We start from the raw sequence: 24744 nt of genomic DNA on the forward strand, positions 1-24744 counted from the left end.
GGATTACGTGTGTTTGTGAAGGGAATGCGCCCCCGATCTACATAAATGCGTCTATGTTTGTGTGAATCATTCGTGATCCAGCTTCACTTACAGCAGAAGTGAGTATTAGGGTTTTTTGTTAATCTTTGCGATCACCTTTTCTAATTATGTGCTAGTTAGCAAGTTTAGCGGCTAATGCGGCTAAAGTGAACAGGCTCGTCACTCCACAGAGAGAAGAGAGGGGCGGGGCGAGCAGAGCTCATTTGCATTTAAAGCAGCCTCGACCAGAATGGGATGATTTTTGCAGAGCTGATTTTGGCAAGTTAAAAAGGGTGTTGTTTTACACAACCATTGAGAATTTTTAACCAAAGTATATTATAGCCTTTTATTAAGACCCTAAAGAATCATATCAACTTGTGGAAAATGGGCATCCAGCGGCCCCTGTCAGTGTCACGATCAAGAATATGCTGATTAATTATCAGTGTTGGAAGCAGTTGTGGTTTACTAAATTTTTTTTTGGAACCTGTAATGTAAAAAGTTCAAAAGAAGAGCATTTATTCAAAATAGAAATCTTTTCTAACAATATAAGTATTTTCTATCACTTTTTATTATTTATCACTATCACATTACTGACCCCAAACTCTGAATGGTAGTGTATATTGGTACAAAAATGTTCTATTTTAAATAAATTTTGTTCTTTTTAATATTTCATCCATCAAGTGATCTTAAAAAAGTATCATAGTTTCCAAAAAAAAATAAAATAAATAAATAATAATAATATAAGCAACTGTTTCCAACATTGATAATAAATCAGCATATTAGAATAATCTCTGAAGGATTGTGTGACACTGAAGGCTGGAGTAATGATGCTGAAAATTCAGCTCTGCATCACCGGAATAAATTGTGTTTTAAATTATGTTAATATAGAAAACCTCTATTTTAAATTGCAAAAATATTTCATAATATTATTTTTTTCTGTATTTTTAATCAAATAAACACAGAGCAGAAATGTTTCTGATCTTACTGATCCAAAATGTTTGAATGGCAGTGTAATTTGTACTCTTAAGTTTTTATTTATGTAGAATACTATAAAAAAGAATCTTTTTCTTATAAATGATTAATGTTTTTTAACTGTTATAATGTTAATGCAATTTCATTTCTGGAATTATTAAATAGTAAAGAAACCTTCCTTTATTTATTTATTTTTTTTCTACCAAATAATAATTATTCCCTTAACAAGTAATTACAGCCTTCCCTAATCACTCATGCCAGTGTAAGGAAATTAAGCATATATTTATGCAAAAAAGTAGGCTGATAATGTCTTAATGTTCTAGTGTTAAATTGTAAATCATTTGCATAATTTCTAATTAAACTGATATTAATTTGGTTATGTAAAATTTTTACATGTCAGAGACAAAAAAAAAATGCTTCAGATTAGTAGCAATGCATTTTAAAGTTTGGTTACAGATAATTATCGAACACAATCTCATGGCAATTTATAACTTTTTAACGTTTTGGTAAATTGGTAACTTATTCATATGAATTTGTACATTCATCTCATTCATATCATACATCTTTGTACAAGCTACTTGTGCTTCAGTGATGCTTATGTTTACAGATGGAACTTCTTGTTTGCTGTTTTGTAAAAGAAATTATATGATTCACACCAAAATTCATACGAAATTGTTATCTCATAAAATATCTTCCTGTGAGATTGGATTGTAATTATCATTATAGTTAAATATTGTATAAATTGTATAATATTCATGACATAAGTAATGGTTGTGTCTAGGGCTGTTACTAACGACTATTTTGGTAATCGAGTAATCAGTCAATTATTCTGACGATTAATCGAGTAATCGGATAATTACAGTTTGGTTTTTTTTGTGTTTTTTGTGGTAATAAAAATAGAGCCAAATAAGCGATACCATAGAAAATTACTTGAAATACATATATATTAGCAATGAAGCAATAAGAATTACTTCAAATAATGTATCAAAGGCAAGTAATCATATGCTTTCATTAAACATAACTGTTAAAATACATAATGTATTATAAACAATAGTAATAACGGACATTACGCATTATAACAAATGACTACAGAGGGTGCCAGTGGCCTGACAATTGTTTTTACACTTTACTGCATGAACTAATCCATGTTTAATGTTGACCAAACAATATTTAATTCAAATGTCAGCTTAATCTTTAATATTTGGCCGTTTCATTACTACAGAAATGCTATAGCCATTGTAATTGCTTGAATATATGGACATCAAAACAGTTAGAAACAACAGAAAGATAATTTAGAAAGATAATGCTGTATTCTCCTGTGTTAGCGTAGGGTTATAAACAATTTACCTTACTAATCTGATGAAATGGCACATGTTGCATTCCCAGATGAATGCTATAATAAACCCAAACTCACAGCAATATACAGAGTTTATGTAAAAGATAACTGTTTGTGTGGAGCAGCATTTATTGTGCTTGGAGCTGGTCAGAGATGCACGTACGTAACCTACTTGCATGTAAATAATTAAAGCACATAAATTTAATTGAGTTGTATCGTTTGTTAATTCATAATAGCATTATGCTTTATTTAGATTTTTAAATGGGTTTAATATATCATAATATATCTTGCAGCACTGGAAAACGGTCTAACAGTGCATTTCATGGATTCTTGCCTGTGGAATGTGCGGTATTTGTATTGTAGTATTTGTTACTCGACACAGGCAAAATGCAATCATGGATTTTTTTTTTAGATGGCCTACTCGAATTGAATCGAGGAATCGTGACAGCCCTATTTGCTGGCATTTCTGTACATGTGTGTTTTTCCAAACCAGACATGAAAAGCACTTCTTATGGGTCTGTAAAAACTCCCAGCTTTTGCAGTTTATTTGAACAATCAAAACAAATAGAACAAAGCAAGTTTCATCATCTAAGGTAATATTATTTTTGACTGAATTTCCCAAGGCGAGCACAACCAAGAAAATCTTCTTACAGCTCAAAGGAGAAACAGTAGATTGCATTTAAGATCGAGATCACACAGGGAATAATGCAGCCCAGAATTTCTCGCTCTCTTTCTTCGTCCCTGAAATGAAAATGTCTGTGTGCCTGTGAGCTCTGGTCATTTCTGCTCAGCTCTAGCCCATTTCACTTCTAGACAGACTCAAGGGTCACGACTAAGAGGTGGATTATTGGAGATCCAGACATGTGGGTCAAGATCACTTCAGGGTCTTCAGTCCGTCTCGCACGTGTCACTTTGTGATTTCAGCATAACCTCTTTAGGGTTGAGACAGATCAGCATGCATTGATAAAATCACACAATAAGGATTCATCAAGTGAATACACACTTTCCATCCCTATTGACTCTCTTTATTAAAACACAAAAACAGATGTTCTGAAGAATGTTCATGCTGCTCGTTTACATTCAATGAAAGCATACACTGACCAACGTCTCCAAAAACATAAGTGCAACCTGTGTGGTATATTACTGCTCTTCTAAAGTTGTATGATAACTTTATGTGGCAAACTTGTTCCATCCTTCATTTGATTTTTAAAGGGGCCCTTTCATGCCTTTTTACAAAGTCTTGATTTGGTTTTTAAGGTGTACCTATAGTTTTTCAGTAGTTTTACTGTTAAATAGTAGAAAAAATAGTTTTTCATGCTTGATTGTTCCAAAAACTCATTACTTTTCACATATTTTACATTATTACAGTGCCTCTCTTCCCAGTCTGTCTTGAAAGTATTGTTTAATTCCTGTTTCGATGAAACCCCTCCTTCCAAAATATAAACCCACAACTGCAACCTGGAATTATGACTTTGTGACTTTGTCGATGTCGATGTCACAATATCTGGAAGAACAAGCCGTTTGTTGTACACTGCCCTCCAAAAGTTTGGAAACACCCCTGGCAAAGTGTGGTTTTGGACGATATCAGCATAAATCCTTAGCATTTTTTGGTGCAAATACATTAAAGTAACTTGACATTATCATTGAAGACCAGCAATAATAATTTTCATTTTGATTACATCATAATGGCAATATATACATGTCAAAGTCAGACATGCCCCTTTGCCAGCTGTGATGCCTGGTTACTGGTTTAAACTTGGCCCAGGTTTTTAAAAGATTTTTGGGTCAGCACACCTTAATAGCTTCAACAATTGATTGCCAATTAAGTTTAGAATACAATGAATTTAGACCCAGATTATGCAGAGCTGTAATAGCTGCTAATGGTAGATATTTTGCTGAATCGAAAATTTACGCTTTTTTCTATGTATGAACTGTTTATGTAATAAAATATGTTTTTCGTAGTTTGTGTTGTCCCTTATCAGTGCAAAATTATCAGAAATTAAAAAGGATTCATGCCAATATTGTCCAAAACCCCACTTTTCTAGGACGTTTCCAAATTTTTGGAGGGCAGTGTAGTTTTCGAAAAGTGTTTTCTGATAAAAAGAATATCTCCCTTTGGAGTGGACTTTGAGCTTTTAAACCTTTTTAATCTTTTTTATGCTCAAACAGTAACATTACACAATAACTAAAGCTGAAAACATGAGAAAGCATAATAGGACTGTTTGAAAATCATTGATAATTCTTGCTGCTATTTTAAAGTGTAGGGATGGGACACTAGTGTTCTCTAATTCCTTATTTCTCTGGATTTAAACATTCTTGGAAACACAAATTAAAAAAATCTTACATATTGTGCCTTTAAAGGAATAGGTCACTCAAAAATGAAAATTATATTTACTCACCCTCCAGGCATCCTAGATGTATATGACTTCCTTCTTTCATATGAATCCAGTCGGAGTTATATTAAAAATGATCCTGGCACTTCCAAGCTTTAGAATGGCAATGGGTCCAACAAGTCCAATAAAGTGCATCCATCCATAATAAAAAGTGCCTCACACGGCTGCAGGGGGTGAATAAAGGCCTCCTTTAGTGAATCGATGGATTTTTGTAAGAAAAAAATCTATATTTAAACGTAAGAATCACTTTAATCTAGCTTGCGCCAACGAGTCGTACACGGAAACCCTTCCGTGCAGATGACGTAGGATGTCAGAGTTGCGTATGCACCGGTGTTTGTTTACAGGACCAAAGGAAGCCAAGTTTCCTTACTTTAGCACAGGAAAACCAATCTTCTCTTGATTTATATCGAAATCCTTAAACATTTTTCTTTATAAATCATTGTTTTGTTTTAGTTTCTCCAAGGTGCATTCGTGTTTGTCACTTCCAAGTGGCTCATGCGCAGCGCCGATGTCTTATATCATCTGTCCGGAGCTGCTTCCAAGTATGACCGGTTGGCGCAAGCTAGATTAAAGTGATTCTTGTGTTTTAAATATGGATATTTTTCTTACAAAAATGCATCGATTTACTGATATAGTGAACTATATTTTTGGGTGAACTATCTCTTTAAAGTCACTGTGAAATGTCATTCCCACTGAGTTTTTTAATCTGACAAATTTCTGAGTAAAACAGGACATTCAGCAGGGAAAAATATGTAAGGTGAGACTTGATCTCTTATGAATAGAATGAATTATGAAAAGTGGGCTTTACATACCAGAATAGTATTAAAGGCATTGTTCAGCCTGAAAATGAAGCTACTCTCATTTATTCATCCTCATGTCATTCCAAACCTGCATGAATTTCTTTCTTCTGTGAAGCACAAAAGTAGATAATTTGAGAAAAAAAACCTTTTGAAAGTTCTTTCCTTCCCACATACAATAGAAGTCAATGGGCTCCAGTGTTGTTTCATTTCCAATATACTTCAAAATATCTACTTTTGTTTCTTCCAGAAGAAAGGTCAGTTATACAGATGATATAAATGATGACAGAATTTTGTTTTTGGCTGAACTTGGTTGGTTTGGTTGGACTAGGTTTAAGGGAATGTGGTAGTTGCTTTACTGTCAATGCATGGTCAGAAAACGTATAAATATCTTAATTTGTGTTCTGAAGATGAACGAAGGTCTTGCGGGTTTGGAACAACATGAGGGTAATTAAAGACAGAATTTTAATTTTTGGGTGAATTATCCCTTTAAACTATCCCAGAGCATGTTTTTTATTTTAATTAAACATTTATAAAGACAAAAGATAGATCTGAAACCCACATTAAAACAAGAAAATGGGGCCAGTTTAGATTTCATGTAGACTTTAAGTCATTATGAAAATCTAATTTGCATATTCACATTTATATGTGTTGCAGTATGCAACTGCTGAAAAAAAAATGTGAACCCTTTAGAATTTTCTATATTTCTGCATAAATATAACCAAAAAGTTCATCAGATTTTCACACAAGTTTTGAAAATTGACTAAGAGAACCCAATTAAACAAATGAGATGAAAATATATACTGTCATTTATTTATTATGGAAAATTATCCAGCGTTAAATATTTGTGAGTTGCAAAAGTATGTGAATCTCTAGGATTAGCAGTTCATTTGAAGGTGAAATTAGAGTCTATCTGTTCAGAAGTGTTTTTTCAGTCAACAGGATGACAATTAGGTGTCAGTTTATGCACTGTTTTAAAGAACTGGGATCTGTTAAAGTCTGATCATGTTTGTGAATCATGGCACAAACAAAGTTGATCTCTGAGGACTTCAGAAAAAGAGTTGTTGCTCATCAGGCTGGAAAAGGTTACAAAACCATCTGCAAAGAGTTTGGACTTCACAAATCTACAGTTAGACAGATTGTGTACAAATTGAGGACAAATTGAGCACAGTTATCCTCCCCAGAATGGTCGGCCCACAAAGATCACTCCAAAGCAAGAGGTATAATAGTTTCTGAGGTTGCAAAGAACCCCAGGATAACTTTCTCACATTGGTTAATGAGGAAGTTCATGAGTCCATCATCAGGAGAACAACGAACAACCATGGTGTGCATGGCAGGGTTGCAGGGAGAAAGCCACAACTCTCCAAAAAACACTGCTGCCTGTCTGCAGTTTGATAAAGATCATGTGGACAAGTCAGAAGGCTACTGGAGAAATGTTTTGTGGACGGATGAGACCAAAATATAATTTTTGGTTTAATTAAAAAGTGTTCGGCGAAAGAAAAACACTGCATTCCAGCATAAGAAGAACCTTACCCCACCTGTGAAACATGGTGGTAGTATCATGGTTTGGGCCTGTTTTGCTGCGTCTGATCCAGGATGACTTGCCATCATTGATGGAACAATAAATTCTGAATTACACCAGAAAATTCTAAAGGAAAATGTCAAGACATCTGTCCATGAACTAAAATCTAAAGAGAAAGTGGGTCATGCAGCAAGACAACGACCCCAAGCACACAAGTCATTCTACCAAAAAATGGTTAAACAAGATGAAAGGTAATGTTTTGGAACGGCCGAGTCAAAGTCCGGTAATTAATCTTTATCCAATCTTAACCTTAATCCAATTGAAATGTTGTGGAAGGACCTGAAGCAAGCAGTTCTTGCGAGGAAACCCACCAACATCACAGGGTTCAAGTGTTTCTGTACTAAAGAATGGGCTAAAATTTCTACAAGTCATTATGCAGGACCGATCAGCAGTTACAAAAAAAACGTTACCTGCAGTTATTGCTTCAAAAAGGTGTCACAACAGATACTAAAAGCAAAGATTCACATACTTTTGCACCTCACAAATATTTAACACTGGATAATTTTTCTCAATAACTAAATGACAGAGTATATATTTCTGTCTTGTTTGTTTGATTGGATTCAACTTTAAGGACTTGTGTGAAAATCTGATAATGTTTTGCGTTATATTTATGCAAAAATATAGAAAATTCTAAAAGGGTTCACAAACTTTCAAGCAGCACTGTATATACACCAAACATTTTTGCAGCGTTTAAGGCATGAAGATATTAAGATATAATAAACATTAACATCTTGATTTTCTGTAAAGCTGCTTCGAAACATTAAGTATCGTGAAATAAAAAAGACTTGACTTGCAGCAAGTTTGACGTCAGAAAGACAAAACCAAATATGAAGATGCAGCTTGACCATTCATCACAGTTTTGTATGTGTGTGTTTCACAGAAGAAAGACTTTGTTTCTTTTTTTCTGACTTTATTTCTCTCCATAGTGAGTTTATATCGCAATTCTAAGGAAAAAAGTCGTTTGTGAGAAAAAAAAAAAAATGTCAGAATTGCGAATTTTTTTAATTCTGACTTTATTTCTTGCAGTTGTAAGTTTATATCTTGCAGTTCTGAGAAAAAAGTCAGAATTGTGATTGTTTTCGCAGTTCTGGCTTTATAACTTGCAATTGCAAGTTTAAATCTCAAAATGCTGAGAAAAAATCAGAATTGCAAGTTTGTATCATGCAATTCTGGGAAAAAATTTTATTCAGTGGCAGAAACGGGCCTTCATAGGTTCAGGCCTGTTGTGGATAAATGGCACTAAAACAGCCAGTAGGTGGCAGCAAGTCCCTGTCTTAATAAGTGATTCATTGAATCATACATTCAAATGATTCATTCAAAACAGCTGATTAATTTAGAAACTAAGCAAGTTACGAATGGATCATTGAATCACTGACTCACCTGATTTATTCAAAAACAGATTAATTCAAAGAAAGTTTATAACAAGTGGTTATTTTTAATTCAGATTTTGCCTGAACTAACCTTTTAATATGAAAAAGGCAGAAGAAGGTAAACCCATGGTCAAGTTTGAAACATTCATAGGCTCATTATCTCCTGTGGAGGGAAGTGCAATTGTATTTGTAACACAAGCTTTTTTATCTGGATTGCAGTGTGCTAGAACCATAAGATCCACATTAAGCAGCTAACTAACCCCTGCGGTTGGATTAAATTTAGAGTTGCCGTGGACCCGCTGGTTTCATTTCCTAAAACATTTCTCGAGCGTGACTCAAACAGCTGCGTCAGTCAGCGGGAGGCACTATACATTAGGCCGCCTCCCTGCCGGCAAACTGCGAATAGTAATTAAGCTATGGAAGTAGCTAAATGAGGCTTTAACAATCGTGCCAGGCTTGTGATGGCGTCTTTGTAACTCTGTGTGAGCGAGCGTTTGGCACGCAGAGGTCTTTTGGTACAGATCAAAAAGAAAGGTGGGAGTTAAACTTTGATCGTCCCCTTCTTCTCTGCATCTTTTGATCCCTCCCAAACGGCCCGTACACGGGAGAAACCGTTTGAGCTCGGAGAATTTGAAGTGCTCTATACTTCGACTCAGTCAAATTGTCATGACACCACACGTTTACACGCCGAACAAAAGATGTCTGTTTTGAGGCAAAGGCAGTCATTAGCGGGTGTCTGTATTGATTTCATTATGTTGTACATTTTCTTTTGTAAGTAAAATTGAATTGTACAACACAGCACAACTGATCAATTTAATTGTGCAGGAGGCTAAACAGATATTGACCAGCCAAGCATGAGATGTACAGGCTTTTTTGCTGTTTCTCTGGCAGACGTTTTATCATAGTTGTGCCTGGCAGATGGTGGATCCTCCAGCATGACAAAATAATATCAATCGAAGTTTCTTTGTCTCCCTGTGTGACTTTTCCCCTCATTGCGGTATATCACTTCAGCTTTGATTTGCTGTTTCAGGTCTTTCTTTGCTGCATGATTCTGAGTTGACCATGTCAAATGAATGGTACTTAATAACATTAACATAACTGCTTTTGCCAGGTGCCTGCAGCATTAGCTCAGTACTTCAGTACTTCCCAGAGCCTCTCTTTTTCCTATGCGTTAAATATATAACTTTTCTAGAAGGACTATCAGAAACCTTTTCATGTAGTGGCAGTTCTGGCTGACTGGCAGACTTTTTGATGCCGTGAATCCCCAGATATAATGATTCTCTTGTAAGGAATCCTTCCTTTAAAGTATAAAGCTAGCTATTTTTTTTTTTGAGTTATAAAGACGTATAAAAAAATTACCTGGAAAACACTGACTTGCTATTAAAGGAGAAGTCCACTTCCAAAACAAAGATTTACATATTATGTACTCACCCCTTTGTCATCCAAGATGTTCATGTCTTTCTTTCCTCATTCGTAAAGAAATTATGTCTTTGGAGAAAAACATTTCTGCATTTTTCTCCATATAATGGTCTGATGTGGTGCCCTGATTTTGAACTTCCAAAATTCAATTTAAATGTGGCTTCAAACAATCCCAAATGCGGTTGTAAACGATCTCAGCCGAGGAAGAAGGGACTTATCTAGCGAAACAATCGGCTATTTACATTTTAAAAATACAATTTAAATACTTTTTATTCTCAAACGTTCGTCTTGCCTTGCTCTCGTTGAACTCTGTGTATTCTGACTCAAGACAGTTAGGGTATGACGAAAATCTCCAATCGTATTTTCTCCCTCGACTTCAAAAATCATTTCAAAATCATCCTACATCGCTGCAGAAGTACCGACCCAGTCTTTGCAAAGTGAACATGCAAAGAAGATCAAACACCCTTAACAAAAAAAGTAAAACAGCGATATAGGATGATTTTGAAGTTGAGGGAGAACATGACATGGGAGTTTTTCGACATACCCTAACTGTCATGACCCGGAACAAAGCAGTTCAGGCAGAGTGAGACAAGACGAGCGTTTGGCATTAAAAAAATATATAAATTGTATCATTTTTATGAAAATAACTGATTGTTACGCTAGATAAGACCCTTCTTTCTCAGCTGGGATCATTTACAACCGCATTTGGGATTGTTTGAAGACGCATTTAAACTGCATTTTGGAAGTTCAGAATCGGGGCATCATATCAGTCCATTATATGGAGAAAAATGCTGAAATGTTTTCCTCAAAAAACATATTTTCTTTACGACTGAAGAAAGAAAGACATGAACATTGTGGATGACAAGGGGGTGAGTACATTATCTGTAAACTGTTGTTCTGGAAGTGGACTTCTCCTTTAAGTTGTCGCTGTATCTTTTTGTTATCTTATCTGTTGATAGAATAAAATATTTGTGAATGTTTTGAAAAAAAATTGTAGAAAAAATTATATTTTCTGGGATTTTTTCGATAATAATTAAACAATATTTTGCTGAAAGTGGTTTTGTGCTGGTCCCTTGGCTGGTTCATATGGAAGCTCATGGGATAGAAACCGAAACAGTAAAAGTTAATGCAATTTTTTTTTCTTGTGTCTCATAATTTTGGCTTTTTTCACAGAATTGTGATATATTAACTCACTATTGCGAGTTATAAAGTCAGAATTGTCAGATATAAGCTCACAAATCAGACTTTTTATCTCAGAATTGCATCATAAACTCACAATTGCAAGTTATAAAGTTATAACATTGTGAGTTATAAATCAATTCTAAGAAATAAACTCACAATTCTGAGAAATGAAGTCAGAATTGTGAGATATAAACACACAGTTGACATCTTTTTCATATCAGTGTTTTTTCCCCTCAGAATTGGACTTTATAGCTTGCAATTGCAAGTATATATCTAAGTATATGTCTGAGAAAAAGTCAGAATTGCTAGATACAAAAAAAGTCAGAATTGCAAGTTTTTATCTCGTAGATCTGACTTTATTTCTTGCAGTTGTGAGTTTGTCACACAATTCTGAGAAAAAGTAACATTGAGTTTATATCTCGCAAATCTGATATCATTTCTCAGAATTGCGAGTTTACATCTCACAAGTCTGACTTTATAACTCGCAATCACGAGTTTATATCCACAGGTCTGAGAAAAAGTCAGAATTGTGAGTTTTTATCTTGCAATTCTGACTTTTTTCTCAGAATTGTGAGATATTAACGCGCAAATTAAAAGTTAAAAAGTCAGACTTGCATCGAAAATTCCCAGTTCTGAGAAATTAAGTCAGAATTATGAGATTAAAAAGTCACAATAACCGGGTTGTATGTGCTTTTTTTCCCTTTCCATGGTGGAAAGAGGCTTCTATAGGTTCAGGCCTGTTATGTATAAATAAATGACACTAAAACAGCCAGTGGGTGGCGGTAAGTCCCTGTCTTAATGAGTGATTCACTGAATCATTCAAATGATTTGTTTAAAATGGCTGATTCATTTAGAAACAAAGGAAGTGGCTGCCTTTACGAATGGATTATTGAATCATTGACTCAAATGATTCGTTCAAAAACAGATTCATTCAGGAACGAAACACTGCAGTGTGGCTCTGAGATGCAAAAATATTCCAATCCATCTTAGATTGGAACTGTTTTCACTGGCGGAAAAAAAAAAAAAAACTCACTCGATATGAACTTGTTGGATAAAATTAATATCACATTTGCATTTACAGCTGTTGACTGTGTGATATTACTTAAATATATAAATATAAAAACACTAAGGGCATTAACTGCATTAATAAGCATCATCACACTCTCAAGACTCAAGTTTTTGCTTGTTTGTTGCAAAGTGAGTGACATACTTGATAATGTCAGCTCATATATTATATATAGGCAAAATAGAACATTATACATGTCTTGTCTGTCACATCTGATCATGTTACCACTTTATTGTATTGACAAAGTGGGTATGGGACTAGAATAGTACACACTGCAGGCCGGATTCAAACTTGAATCACCTGTGTGATCACCAGATCTCCAGCACACTAACAGCTACACCGCAGCTCTATAACCTTATGTAACTCCTAAGGAGCTTTAACTAGTCTCATTCCATATGTCTCTCTCTGTATGTGTGTCCTGAAAAGTTCACCTCTCAGTAAGCTACACTCCTTCATTGCCATGGTAACAACATGTCATCCCTCTGTAGTCTTTATCTTTAATTATTTTTAGACAAATGTGAGCCTTTTTTCCCTCTATAATTCTAATATTTGCTGGCAGCCTGCGAGTCCCCAAGCAGGTCCAGTGCGATTAGTGCACTCGCCACCATTTGCATAAGAAAAGTAAGACGGCGTTTGCGCTTGCAGCCCTGGAGGAGGATTAGCAACATTAGCATTCTGCAGTCTGCAGGATGGTGTGTGCGCTCGAGACTTCAGCTGCTACAGGTTGCTGCTGTGTGACCTTTACAACTTTCTGTCCAGTTTTCGATGTTAAAAATATTTTCAGTGATTTTCCCTGGTGAAAAAAACAGCATATGCTGGTAGGTATGTTTTGATGCTGGTTTAAGCTGGTCTTTAGCTGGTTTATGCTGGTCCTTTGCTGGTTTATGCTGGCCCTTTGCTGGTTCATGATGGTCATGTTGCTGGTCAAGGACCAGCATAAACCCACTAAGGACCAGCATAAACCAGCAAAGGACCAACATACCTAACCAGCATCCCAGCATCAAAACATAGCTACCAGCATATGCTGGTTTTTTCACCAGGGTTCTGTATCCGATAACAGTAGAGACACATTAGAATGAAGGTGTAAATGCAATATGGCTATAATATTCAGATACTATTTAGACAGGAAACGTATGTTGTAAAGACAGTTGTTTTTAGCAAGTGTCTTACCTGCAGTTTTAGTTTTAGAAAGCTCTCAGATTTCATCCAAAATATCTTAATTTGTGTTTTGAAAATTAATGAAGGTCCCATGGGCTTGTCATAACATGAGGGTGAGTAATTGATGACAGAATTTTCATTTTTGGGTGAACTATCCCATGAACTATAAACAGATTTAAAGGTATAGTTCACCCAAAAATGAACATTTGCTCACCCTCAAACCATCCAAGAATGTAGATGAGTTTGCGGATTGGATATGGAGAAATGTATCATTACATCATGTTCACCAGTGGATACTTTGTAGTGAATGGGTGAATGAGAGTCTAAACAGTCCAAAAACATCACTATAACAAATCCAGTGTCCATAAAAATGCTTCTTCCAAAGAAAAAGTCTATCTCCTGTTGTACTCTCACATCAAAATCCACCAGCATATTTGTTTAGAACAGTTTTTCCTCATAAATGATGCTTGATCTGTACATATTTCTCTCCTGATTAAAAAAAAAAATTTTTCCAGTGGAGAAAGCAATATTAAAAGACTAAAATGTCTTATAAATGTCTTAATGATGGATTTGTTTCTTACAAACATGCAGCTTTTCACTTCATGGACTGGAGTGGTGTGGATTTCTTGTGGATTTTTGTGATGTTTTTATCAGCTGTTTGGACTCTCATTCTGACGGCACCCATTCGCTGCAGAGGATCCATTGTTGAGCAAGTGATGAAATGCTAAATTTCTCCAAGTCTGTTTTAATGAAAAAACAAACTCATCTACATCTTGAATGACCTGAGGATGGGTACATTTTAAGCAAATTTACATTTTACTGTGCCTGTGCTTTCGTTTACCATATTTGATGTGCTCAGTTTATAGGTGTTGTTAAATTGTGTATACAGTGCCTTGCGAAAGTATTCATCCCCCCTCTTTTTTTTCTCCATATTATGTTGCTGCCTTGTTAAACTGCTTTTTAATCACTCCATACGCTATAATGGCAAAGCAAAAAACAGGTTTTTAACATCTATGCAAATTTATTACAAATAAAAAAAAACATTCCACTGCATAAGTAATGATACCTTTATATGGGGTAACCTAAAAGGGCTGAAAATGCATATCAGAGCAAAACCCAAAGATTAAACCCTGAGATTAAAAAAAATAATAATAAAAAACCTGTAGAGCTCAGAAACAGGATTGTTTCTGCTGCACTGAAGCTGCATTGTAGTCTCTGTTACCCTTAGTGGAACAAGTTTGAAACAACCAAGACTCTTCCTAGAGCTGGCCTCCTGGCCAAACTGAGCAATTGATGGAGAAAGGCTTTAGTTAGACTGGTGACCAAGAACCTAATGGTCACTCTAGTTGAGCTCCATGATCATATGTGGAGACGGGAGAAACTTACAGAAGAACAAACATGCGACACTCCACCAATCCGCTCTTTATGGCGGTGTGGCCAAACTCAATCCTTTTGTCAGTGAGGATACATGAAAACACACTTAGAATTTGCATAAAAGCAAAAAGAAACAATATTGTCTGGTCTGATGAACCTCAGTTCCAAGCATCATGTCTGAAGGAAACCAGGCACTGCTCATCACCTGCAGAGTACCATCCCAAAAGTAAAGGACTGTAAACAGCAGCAGGGATTGAGGGATTTAACAGCAGAAGAAAAGCTCAGTGCACCAAAATATTGAGATACCCTTAATGAAAACCCAGTCCAGAGTATTCAGATCCTCAGACTGGGCAGAAGGTTTACCTTCCAACAGGACAATGACCATAAGCGCACGGCAAGAGTGGCTTATAGACAATTCTGTGAATGTCATTGAGTGGCCCAGCCACAGCCTGCACTTGAACCCAATCAAAAAATTCTAGAGAAACCCGAAAATGTGCGTCTGGTCACATCCAACCTGACAGTTCGAGCTTGAGAAGACGTGGCGAAAAGACTTGAGGCTGTAATGGTGCTTCAATTAAGTACTAAGTTAAGGGTAAAAATACTTGCAATGTAGTTTAATTCGGGAAAAAAGTAATTTAAAGCAGTTTAACATAAGGCAGCAACAAAATAAATAAAGGGATATGAATTCTTTCGCAAGGCACTGTATGTGAAAATAGACATTATATTATCTGTCCACAATATGATTAAATATGATAATAAATGATTGTGTCTCTTAATTTACATGGATTAATTTTACAGTCTCTTTATGTAATGTGTAACTTGTAATTTGTCATTTTTGAAGTTTAAAATTTTTTAACTTTCAGTACAGGGCCAGAAATGTCCCAAGTTTCATTAAAAACATCTTAATTTGTGTTTTGAATTTGAATGAAAGTCTTATATGTTTCGAATGCTTAGGGAGAAATTAATAACAGGATTTTGGGTGAACCAACCCTTTAAGATTAACAATTGAAAGCTTTTATATAAAGATGTCTCATCTAAATAATAAAATAGAAATATTAAGATGAACTGATATTAAGATTACATTACAATTAAAATGGATGTTCAGGGTTAAATTTACTGTCTTTTTTGGCTGAACCCCAACAGCTGGCATATTTTTTCTATCTACTCGCAGAAAAGCGAATCGGCAGGGAGCAGAACGTCTGTGATGTGAAAATTTTTCTCTTCGATTTGATAAGCTTGTTTTGTACTACATGCACTCAGCCACTATCAACCTTTATATCTACATTCATCTTTTAGAGATAACTCCATTTCACATTTCGTGATTTAAAGTTCCACTCTACTTAGGTGTACGAAGACGTCCAAGGATGTGTGTGTATGTGTGTGTGTGAGTGCCATCACATGCAGATTAGAGTAGTCATTAGTCTCCTAAGGGATAATTGGTGTGTAGCAGGAATCTTTGGTCCAAAGCAAAACGTTTCCCCACAAAAGGGACCACATCATTACACCACGCTTGTTAGAGGAGAGGATTGGACTGCCACTTCGGGGTCGGGCCCCTGCTTAAGCTCACGCACATTCATCTTCACTCATTTGCCGTCCGTAATTATTCTGTGTGGATTTAACAACGAGTTGTTTCCGCGGAGCGGGAATACGAGGGACCTCTTTGGCTCTGTCCCCCATTAAGGTGCTTCTCCTCGCCTCCTGGAGATTAGGCGGCTCAAATAAAAGGCCTCTCCTCTCAGAGCGTGACCCTGAGGTGGCTGTTGTGTGCGTATCGGCATCGTAAGTGCTGGGCCTCCCTGTATGAGCAGTCCTCATTAGTGTTTATGTACGCCCAAGTACAGGACATGGGGCGTAATATATGATAATATATGCGCTTGTCGTTTCGTGTTTGCATTTTAATGAGGAACGCCCATCTGAAATGACCAGCATATGTTGTGTTTTGGATGCTGGCGCAGGGTGGCACATCTGCAAAAACAACCTGTCCAATTGCTAGTCCAATCACATTGTTTTTCTACGGTTTTCCTCTTTGTTGAAATAGGGTGACCAACACTTGCTTGGTCAACCAGCGAGACTAGAAAGGTAAAGTCAACCAATTTCAACCGCTATGTTTTCTGTGGTGGCATGGGTCAGCAAAATAGACAAAGAAATGTTTCCACCCTGATCTCATGGCGAAAATGTTCCTGTGGGAGTGTTTTCACAAGAGGTGAAATACATACCACTATGTATGTTAGTGACATGTTCGATGGGATATGTCCACTGAGTGGGGCTAAGAGTGTTTGATGTTTTTTCCCCGAACAGATGAACGTACATATGGTACGTTTTATGTGACGTTGGTTTTGTATGTCACCGCAGTTCTGACTTGTAGTGTTATATCTCTAACGCTCCGTGATATTTTAAAATAACGCACCATCTGCACTATACCTAAGCCTACCACAGAGTATAAACAAAAGCGAATTTGATGTAAAAACAGAATCGCACGCATGACATTTTAGCTTGTTTTTTAACCTCTCATCTTGCAGCTCTTTCATGGCGAGTCGTGTTTTTGATAGGATTCGTATCCAAGGATTCTGCAAATCCAATTTGTGCCAGCAGAGCTACCGAGCTGTAATCTTAACTGTGTACGAAAATGATTACAAGTGCTTGCTGTTTGACTGCCTCTAGTGTTCATTTCTGTTGGAAACTGCACAATGTATTGTTACGTATTTTGCATCTTGCGAAAAAGTTCCCGCAGGTACATTTTTGTCATGAGATCAGGTAGAAAGTTTCAGTTTAATGATTTTAAAAGTGTCATGTGGTTTAACCAAATAAAATTTAAAAACATATCTGCTTTATACCTTAAAGGAACACTCCGCTTTTTTTGAAAATAGGCTCATTGTCCAACTCCCCTAGAGTTAAACAGTTGAGTTTTACCATTTTCGGATCCATTCAGCCGATCTCCGGGTCTGGCGGTAGCACTTTTAGCATAGTTTAGCATAGATCAGATCTGATTAGACCGATAGCATCTCGCTCAAAAATGAGCATATATAATGACAATATTTTTCCTATTTAAAGCTTGACTCTTCTGTAGTTACATCGTGTACTAAGACTCAAGACTCTCATTTCAGCGTAATAATCAAGGAACTTTGCTGTTGTACCATGGGTGCAGCAGGCGCAATGATATTACGCAGCGCCTGAAAGTGACCGGCACTAAGTTTGTGTAGATGCAGAGTTGCATCCGGCAGAGTAATATCATTGCGCCTCCTGCATCCATGGTACGGCAGCAACCATGATTGATTATTCCTTGATTATTACACCGAAATGAGAGTATAGTTCCTAGCCATATCGACCTAGAAAATTGCAACTTTTCATTTCTTGTCCGTTTTTGTACACAATGTAACTACAGAAGAGTCAAGTTTTAATTGGGAAAAATATTTAAACTCTTTGGTCATTTTTTAGCAAGATGCTATCAGTCTAATCAGATTCAATGATCTATGCTAAGCTATGCTAAAAGTGCTACCGCCAGACCCGGAGATCGGCTGAATGGTAACGGTAAAACTCAACTGTTTAACTCTAGGGGAGTTGGACAATGAGCCTATTTTTTTTTTTTTTTTTTTTTTTTTTTTAAAGTGGAGTGTTCCTTTAAATACATGCGAGTGTGCACATCTAAATTATTTTAAAGGTTTTAAAATACATATTTTTTCAAATAGCATTCATTTTTAATTCATAAATATTCATTTGAAACAATATGACATTTTGCAGCCTGACCTAACCTACCTAACATTTTATTAACATGAAATAAAATTATAGTCATAAAATTAATTTTATTAAAATGAAACTTTTTGACCTTGACATACAGTCATGTGGGTCTGCAGTGGTCCTCTCTTTATAATTTCTGTTGTATATTTTTGTTTTCCTCCCAGCATCTTTTTGACTTTGGTCGCACATTTGACTTTAAAAAAAAAAAAAAAAAAAAAACAAAAAAAAACAAAAAAAAAAAAAAAACCTGCTTCATTGCTTTTAATCAATAATAATAAAAGATCATGCCAAACTACATAATAAGATTTTATTTTAGGGACTTTCATCCTTTTAATGGTTTAAGAGGTGTTTTTCTTCATTATCATATAAGGGCAGTTACATAACCCTGACATTTTTGACTTCATGCCCACAACAATTAATAAAAGAAAAAGAGAAATTTCAGAAATTATAAATGTCAAGTGGTGTATTTATGTCATTCTCAATTGCCTTTTTGAAGAAATTAATAGATTTAGACCAAAAAGCGTCATGTCATTAACCTGAATAACAAAGGGGTATTTGTTAGACTTCACCAGTTAGAAAAAAAATGGCTAGAGTGGGGGAAAACATCCCCCTTAAGGACTGTGTAATTTTTTTCTGTGAAACAAAAGTTTAATGTGTTCAGAAAAGTTTTAGTGACAATGACATAAATTATAAACAAAGTATGAAAAATGTCTAGAGTTTTTGTGTTATTAGATTTTTTAACAAAAATTAATTTTGTACCAAGGGGGCGTTTTACTCCACCTATGAGGTAAATCAGTTGCTCATATAATTACAACATATTAAGAGCTGAACAGTCTTTTTATTAGGAACATTAAACTGGAATTGAGTTATATCTGTATTAGAAACACCCTCGCATTAACGTAAACTGAGCTACTTTAAAGGGGTCATCGGATGCAAAGTTCACTTTTACATGTTGTTTGAACATTAATGTGTGTTGGCAGTGTATGTACAAATGTGTACACTGTGTCACACCGACGGAGGCCGCTCCCACCATAGTTGATTGACATGAGCCTCTTACCTTAGACTTGTCAGATGTAACAGTCCGACCTCCATTGTTTTGTTGCGGGAGAAGGGATGTAAGTTAGACAAAAATATATCCGACTGAAGTGTTGTGTTGCTGGATGCAATAATGAATATAGTGGTCGTCATTTACTCCTGACATCTGAGCTGCTGAAGATGCAGTAGATTACGTTTGTTTGTGAAGGGAATGCGCCTCCCGATCTACATATATCCGTCTATGTTTGCGCGAATCATTTATGATCCAGCTTCACTTACAGCAGAAGTGAGTATAAGGGTTTTTTATGAATCTTTGCGATCACCTTTCCTAATAACTTGCTAGTTAGCAAATTTAGCGGCTAAATGCAGCTAAAATAAACAGGCTCGTCACTCCACAAAGAGAAGAGAGGGGCAGGGCGAGCAGAGCTCATTAATATTTAAAGCAACCTCAACCAGAACAGGATGATTTTTGCAGAGCTGATTTTGGCAAAAAAGGTGTTGTTTTACACAACCATTGAGGAATTTTAACCAAATAATGTTATAGACCTTTCTTTAAAACCCTAAAGAATCATATCAACCGGAAAATCTGCATCCAATGACCCCTTTAAGATCATCTCCGAACTTTCACGACTGTGCTGTTCTTCTTGTATACTTTGATTGACAGATGTCTCGTCCAGTCAGCGGTAATTTATTCTCAAACCAATGGCGCTGGCTCAAACTATACCTACCTTTTCCAGTTTGTCTGATTTGTCGTTGTGTTTTCTGACTTGTTATAATGTTTTCGGTATTGCTGTTGTTTTTTCTGAATTGTTTTTTTTTTTTTTTTTAGTTTTGCGTTGCGTTTGTAATTTGTTATTTTGTTTTCAGAATTGATTTGTTTGCACTTCTCTGCCACCGTAGTACGTAAAATACCGCACAGAAAATAAATCCTTTTAACAGAGAAGATTTTTCAGATTTTAGCGATTTATTCAAATTTAATGTTTTTCCACAATTTTATTTTTTAGAAATCGAGGAATCGCAGTTTTAAATTGAAATAATACCAAACATTAGAATTAGACATTTTGACAATATACCAGTGATAACAGTAAAGAGAAAAGAACGATCCAACCGCGTGTCAGCGCACGTGATTAACCGCTCACATGTGACGCGTGCTATATCACCAGGTCCCATTCATACAGAATGTGCTTGTGTGTTCACAAAGATGCATCGCCGGCAGTGTAATAGGAAAAACATATACGAAGATGGGAGTAAACTTCTTTTAACCTGAGTGGCGCGTTTTTATAATGCTGTTTCATGCATTAGATGCAACAAGAGACGCAACAGTCAAACGCATTCGAAGAAGAACTACTACTGTATGTCTGATGTTTCATGTTTGCATCGTGATGACAGGCTGAAAGCTGCTTGTCATTGTTTTTACAAAACGTCTGCTGGTTTTTATAGCTTTTATAACTAAAGTCATTTTGAATTTAAACTACCTTGACTTTTGAGATTTGTTTTATAAGCATTTTACTCGCATTATTTCTTAACATATAATATGTATCCACCTTATTTTTCAACGTGGAAGTAAGCTGTTTTCTGGTAATGTGTTACATTTCCTGTTTATAGTCTGCCATAGAGAAATAACGAGAAGAATATTGAAGTGCCGTAAGCGGTAAAACAGTTTGCACTACAAACTACTGTGTTCATAATTAAGATAATACATTAAATGAATATGGTAAGACATAGCAATTTGCAATATCAAGCAGCAAAACAAGCTGATTTGTACAGATAAACGCATTAAAATTACAAACGGCCACTCCCACTCTTATGGCAAAGATAAGGTGGATAAGACAAATTTGTACAACATGTAGTTGTAAATTTCTGCAAAGATATTTAAAAAAGTGATTTGGCTAATATTTACATAACATTTTGACAACTTCATGTGTGGTGGACTTGGAATTACTGTAATGTAGTTACATTTTTAAGTTGATTAGTTTAAAATTGTGAAAAGTCGAGAATTGGTTAAATTTTCTGAAAAAATTGAGATTTTAATTTTTTGTCATATCACCCAGCCCCAATTTGAACTCTTGATATCTGCCAACCACACACATGAAAACTTGCGTAGTAGTCACATAGAGTTGCCCACACATAACATTTAGTTTCCTTTTTTCAACAAAAATAAACAGATTTTTGTTGTTATTTAAAAAAAAAAAAAAAAAAAATTTTAGTCTCGTCTTTTATCGTCAACGATATTGCATGTTGATATAATCACAGTTACCGTTTACTGACCTTACTGTCATTTCATCGTCTCGTTTTAGTCTTGGAAAAAAGTGTCAACGTACATTTTTTGTCGCAGTTTTTGTTAATGAAATGTACACGATTTCTTACTCGCTTGTTTGTCCATGCAATAAAAGTCCATAGGGTCCAATGTTATGTGAACCCCAAAATTCTTCAAAATATTTTCTGTGTTCCTACTGTATTTGATTTTGACAGCTGTTTCAGTCCATACTAACTTTATATGCCTCTGACTGTATTACTTTTTATTCTTTCTTTCTCTGTCTCCAGCCGGCTGTCCTGATTCACTCATTAAAGAGGTTCATCATTTCCGAGTCCTGGGAGATGAGCAGGTAGGTTTGGACTCTGAGATCCGCAGGTCTCACTTACACACATGCACACACACACACCTTAAGCAACCTACCTTGTCCTGATCACGGCTCATGAGAAATCCAAGTTCATCCTGATTATCAGATCGTCACATGCGAGAGGCTCTTAATTGGCCCATCTGCTGTTCCCCCATGCCATTCACTAAACCCTCCGCTCGCAACCAAGCTCTTCTCTGTACCTTCAAACCAGCCATCATTGCAGTGAGGAAAGTTATCCTCTGAACACGTTTCCTCCGAATGTTTTGTCTTTGAGTTTTCACACCAATTGGAGCTGTTATGCGACACCTTTGCAAAGCACCATTAGGGATGTTTCTGTTGTTATGCTTCTGAACATGTTGTTATGGCAAGTGGCCTCTCCTGACATCTGTGTGCATCTTGTTCGTCTCACTCTCGCCTGTCCTGATGGGACAGTCAGCTTGTGGGCCAGATGTCAAAACCAAATTTACGCTGCATGCACACTGGGTTATTTTTGTACTGATATATTTGCCATTTGAATCTAATTGCGCATTTTCAGGTGAAAAAATGATGTTTGTTATGATGTTTCTTATGTTGTGGGGTTTACATTCCAAGCAAAATTTCAGAATTCCGTCTTAATTTTTTGGCCATGTACATATTTTGAGCCTCTGAATAAAACTGAGGTATTTTTTCCTCCTCGAAGTAGGAACTCTAATATATGAGCCATAAAAGAGCAATATTTCAAATATGATAATCAACAAAAAACAGACAGGCAACATTTTTTATTTCAGTAAGCTGTTCCATTTACAGTTTTTCTCAATTGCTTTGGCACATTTTTCAAAACAGCCTGAACATTCTCCATACTGTAAGTGAAACTGTCACAACTGTTTGCTGAAACATCAGAACTTTATTTCATGTCTGCAAAATGTAGTAACTCACCCAAAACATTTCATTCATGCTTTAAAACCTAGTTATTTTGTCAGTGAAAATTGGCCAAAATTGGCCACCAAAATACAAAGTGTTTTTGTCATTTTGTGAGCCCCACTTATCAAAATGTTTTTTCACTGTGGAAGTATTTGTACACACATTTATTTCATTTTGTTATATGCAATTTTTTTGTTCCAAAGTGTTTTTATTGAATATTTTGTCAAATATGAGACATACAATTCATGCAATTTTTGATCTATTTTTTTGTTGACAGACCTCTTTCTATACTATACAAGATTGTCAGTTTTGTCTGTGCATTTGCCAACTTAGCAGACATTACAACCATTCCATGTTAGATACAGTATGTATGGAATATACACACATATCTGACTGATTCTGATAACTGAATGGACCATTTTGCATGTGATGCTCATGCGATGAAATAATATTTAGAAGTTGTGAAGAGTTTGACAATTTAATTGAGAATCAACTCATCAGTTTTGATCAATAAGCCATGTGCATGTAGGTACTTAGTCATTTGCACACATGCCAAAACACAAGCAGTTTGCCTAAATCAACAACAAATTCAAAACTGATATGAACAAGAAACTAGTTGTTCAGACATCTAAACTTTATAATGTGCCTCTATATAAATTTCTGCAAAACTGAAAAAAAAAAAAAAAACATATCTACATGTACGAATCCCCGCAGTTTCCAGTTGAAATGAAAACTAGAGGCAGTAAAACTCTTACCAACTTTTAGTAACTTGTATTCCTTTTCACACAAAGTATGATTAGCCTAATTTTCACCTGCAAATGATTATATTATGACTTCAAAACAATTTTAACATCCTGCACGTTTTGAAAACTGATACTGAACATTGTCATCACATATACAGTTTCATATACATGGGTTTTCTAATTCAGTGGGTTTGCTCGGTAGCTCACGTGATGCGGCGTTGCGCTTGAGTGATGAAGAGCTCTGGTATGAACCCCATGAAACTACAGTCGACAAAACAGCTCCAATCTGCATAATAACGTTAAAATAGCAGGGAAGCATCAACAAATTCATTTTTATATCACTTTTGCATTTGTTAACACTATCGGGTAGGTTTAGGGTTGGGTTTGGCGTAGGGGGATATTTCCAACACAAGTCCATGACCTTTAGCAACACTCCCTGGATATTTGAATTATGAACAGCTGCAATACGTACCTCAAGCCGCATAGTAAAAACACTGTAATACGTGCCTGTACCAACGTCATAAAAATGTGCCACAGTCATGTATTGGATGTGTTTTAGCTCAACGTTTCACTTTGAAACTGCTACAAAACGTGCATTAAGGTACATAATTGCGGTGTTACAGAAATGCATATAGAGGCACGTGTTTGCTATGAGCTTAGGCTGAAAACTCTCATTTGAGATTTGAGACAAAGCAATTTAGAAAACAGACATTATATCGCATGTCAATAAAGAATTTTACTGGAACTAAGTACTGTAAATAAATGTGTCTTATGACTTACTTTTATAGATACACAGATAGAACATTTTTCTGCCGATACTGAAAGCTGATTATTCAGAATCCTGATACTAATAGTTTGGTTTTCTTAAGGAAACAAAACATCTTTCCTCACTAATACTGTATACAAGGAGCCCTCTCATTTGGTACATTAGAGTTTAAAATGAACAGCAACACTATTATATTCAATGCTATTTAATTTCAGCTATGTGACCCTGGACCACAAAACTAGACTTAAGTAGCATGGATATATTTGTAGCAATAGCC

The 24744-nt window shown here is 35.8% G+C and overlaps 1 protein-coding gene across 1 annotated transcript in view; it reads left to right on the forward strand.

Annotated features, from left to right (window-relative positions):
- prkn (parkin RBR E3 ubiquitin protein ligase) overlaps positions 1-24744 on the forward strand; it is a 154624-nt gene that overhangs the window by 112755 nt on the left and 17125 nt on the right. The window contains 1 exon segment of the mRNA XM_051126514.1: positions 21982-22043. Coding sequence (XP_050982471.1) covers positions 21982-22043 — 62 coding nt within the window.

Source organism: Labeo rohita, chromosome 13, assembly GCF_022985175.1.
Source record: "Labeo rohita strain BAU-BD-2019 chromosome 13, IGBB_LRoh.1.0, whole genome shotgun sequence".
Lineage (NCBI taxonomy): Eukaryota > Metazoa > Chordata > Actinopteri > Cypriniformes > Cyprinidae > Labeo > Labeo rohita.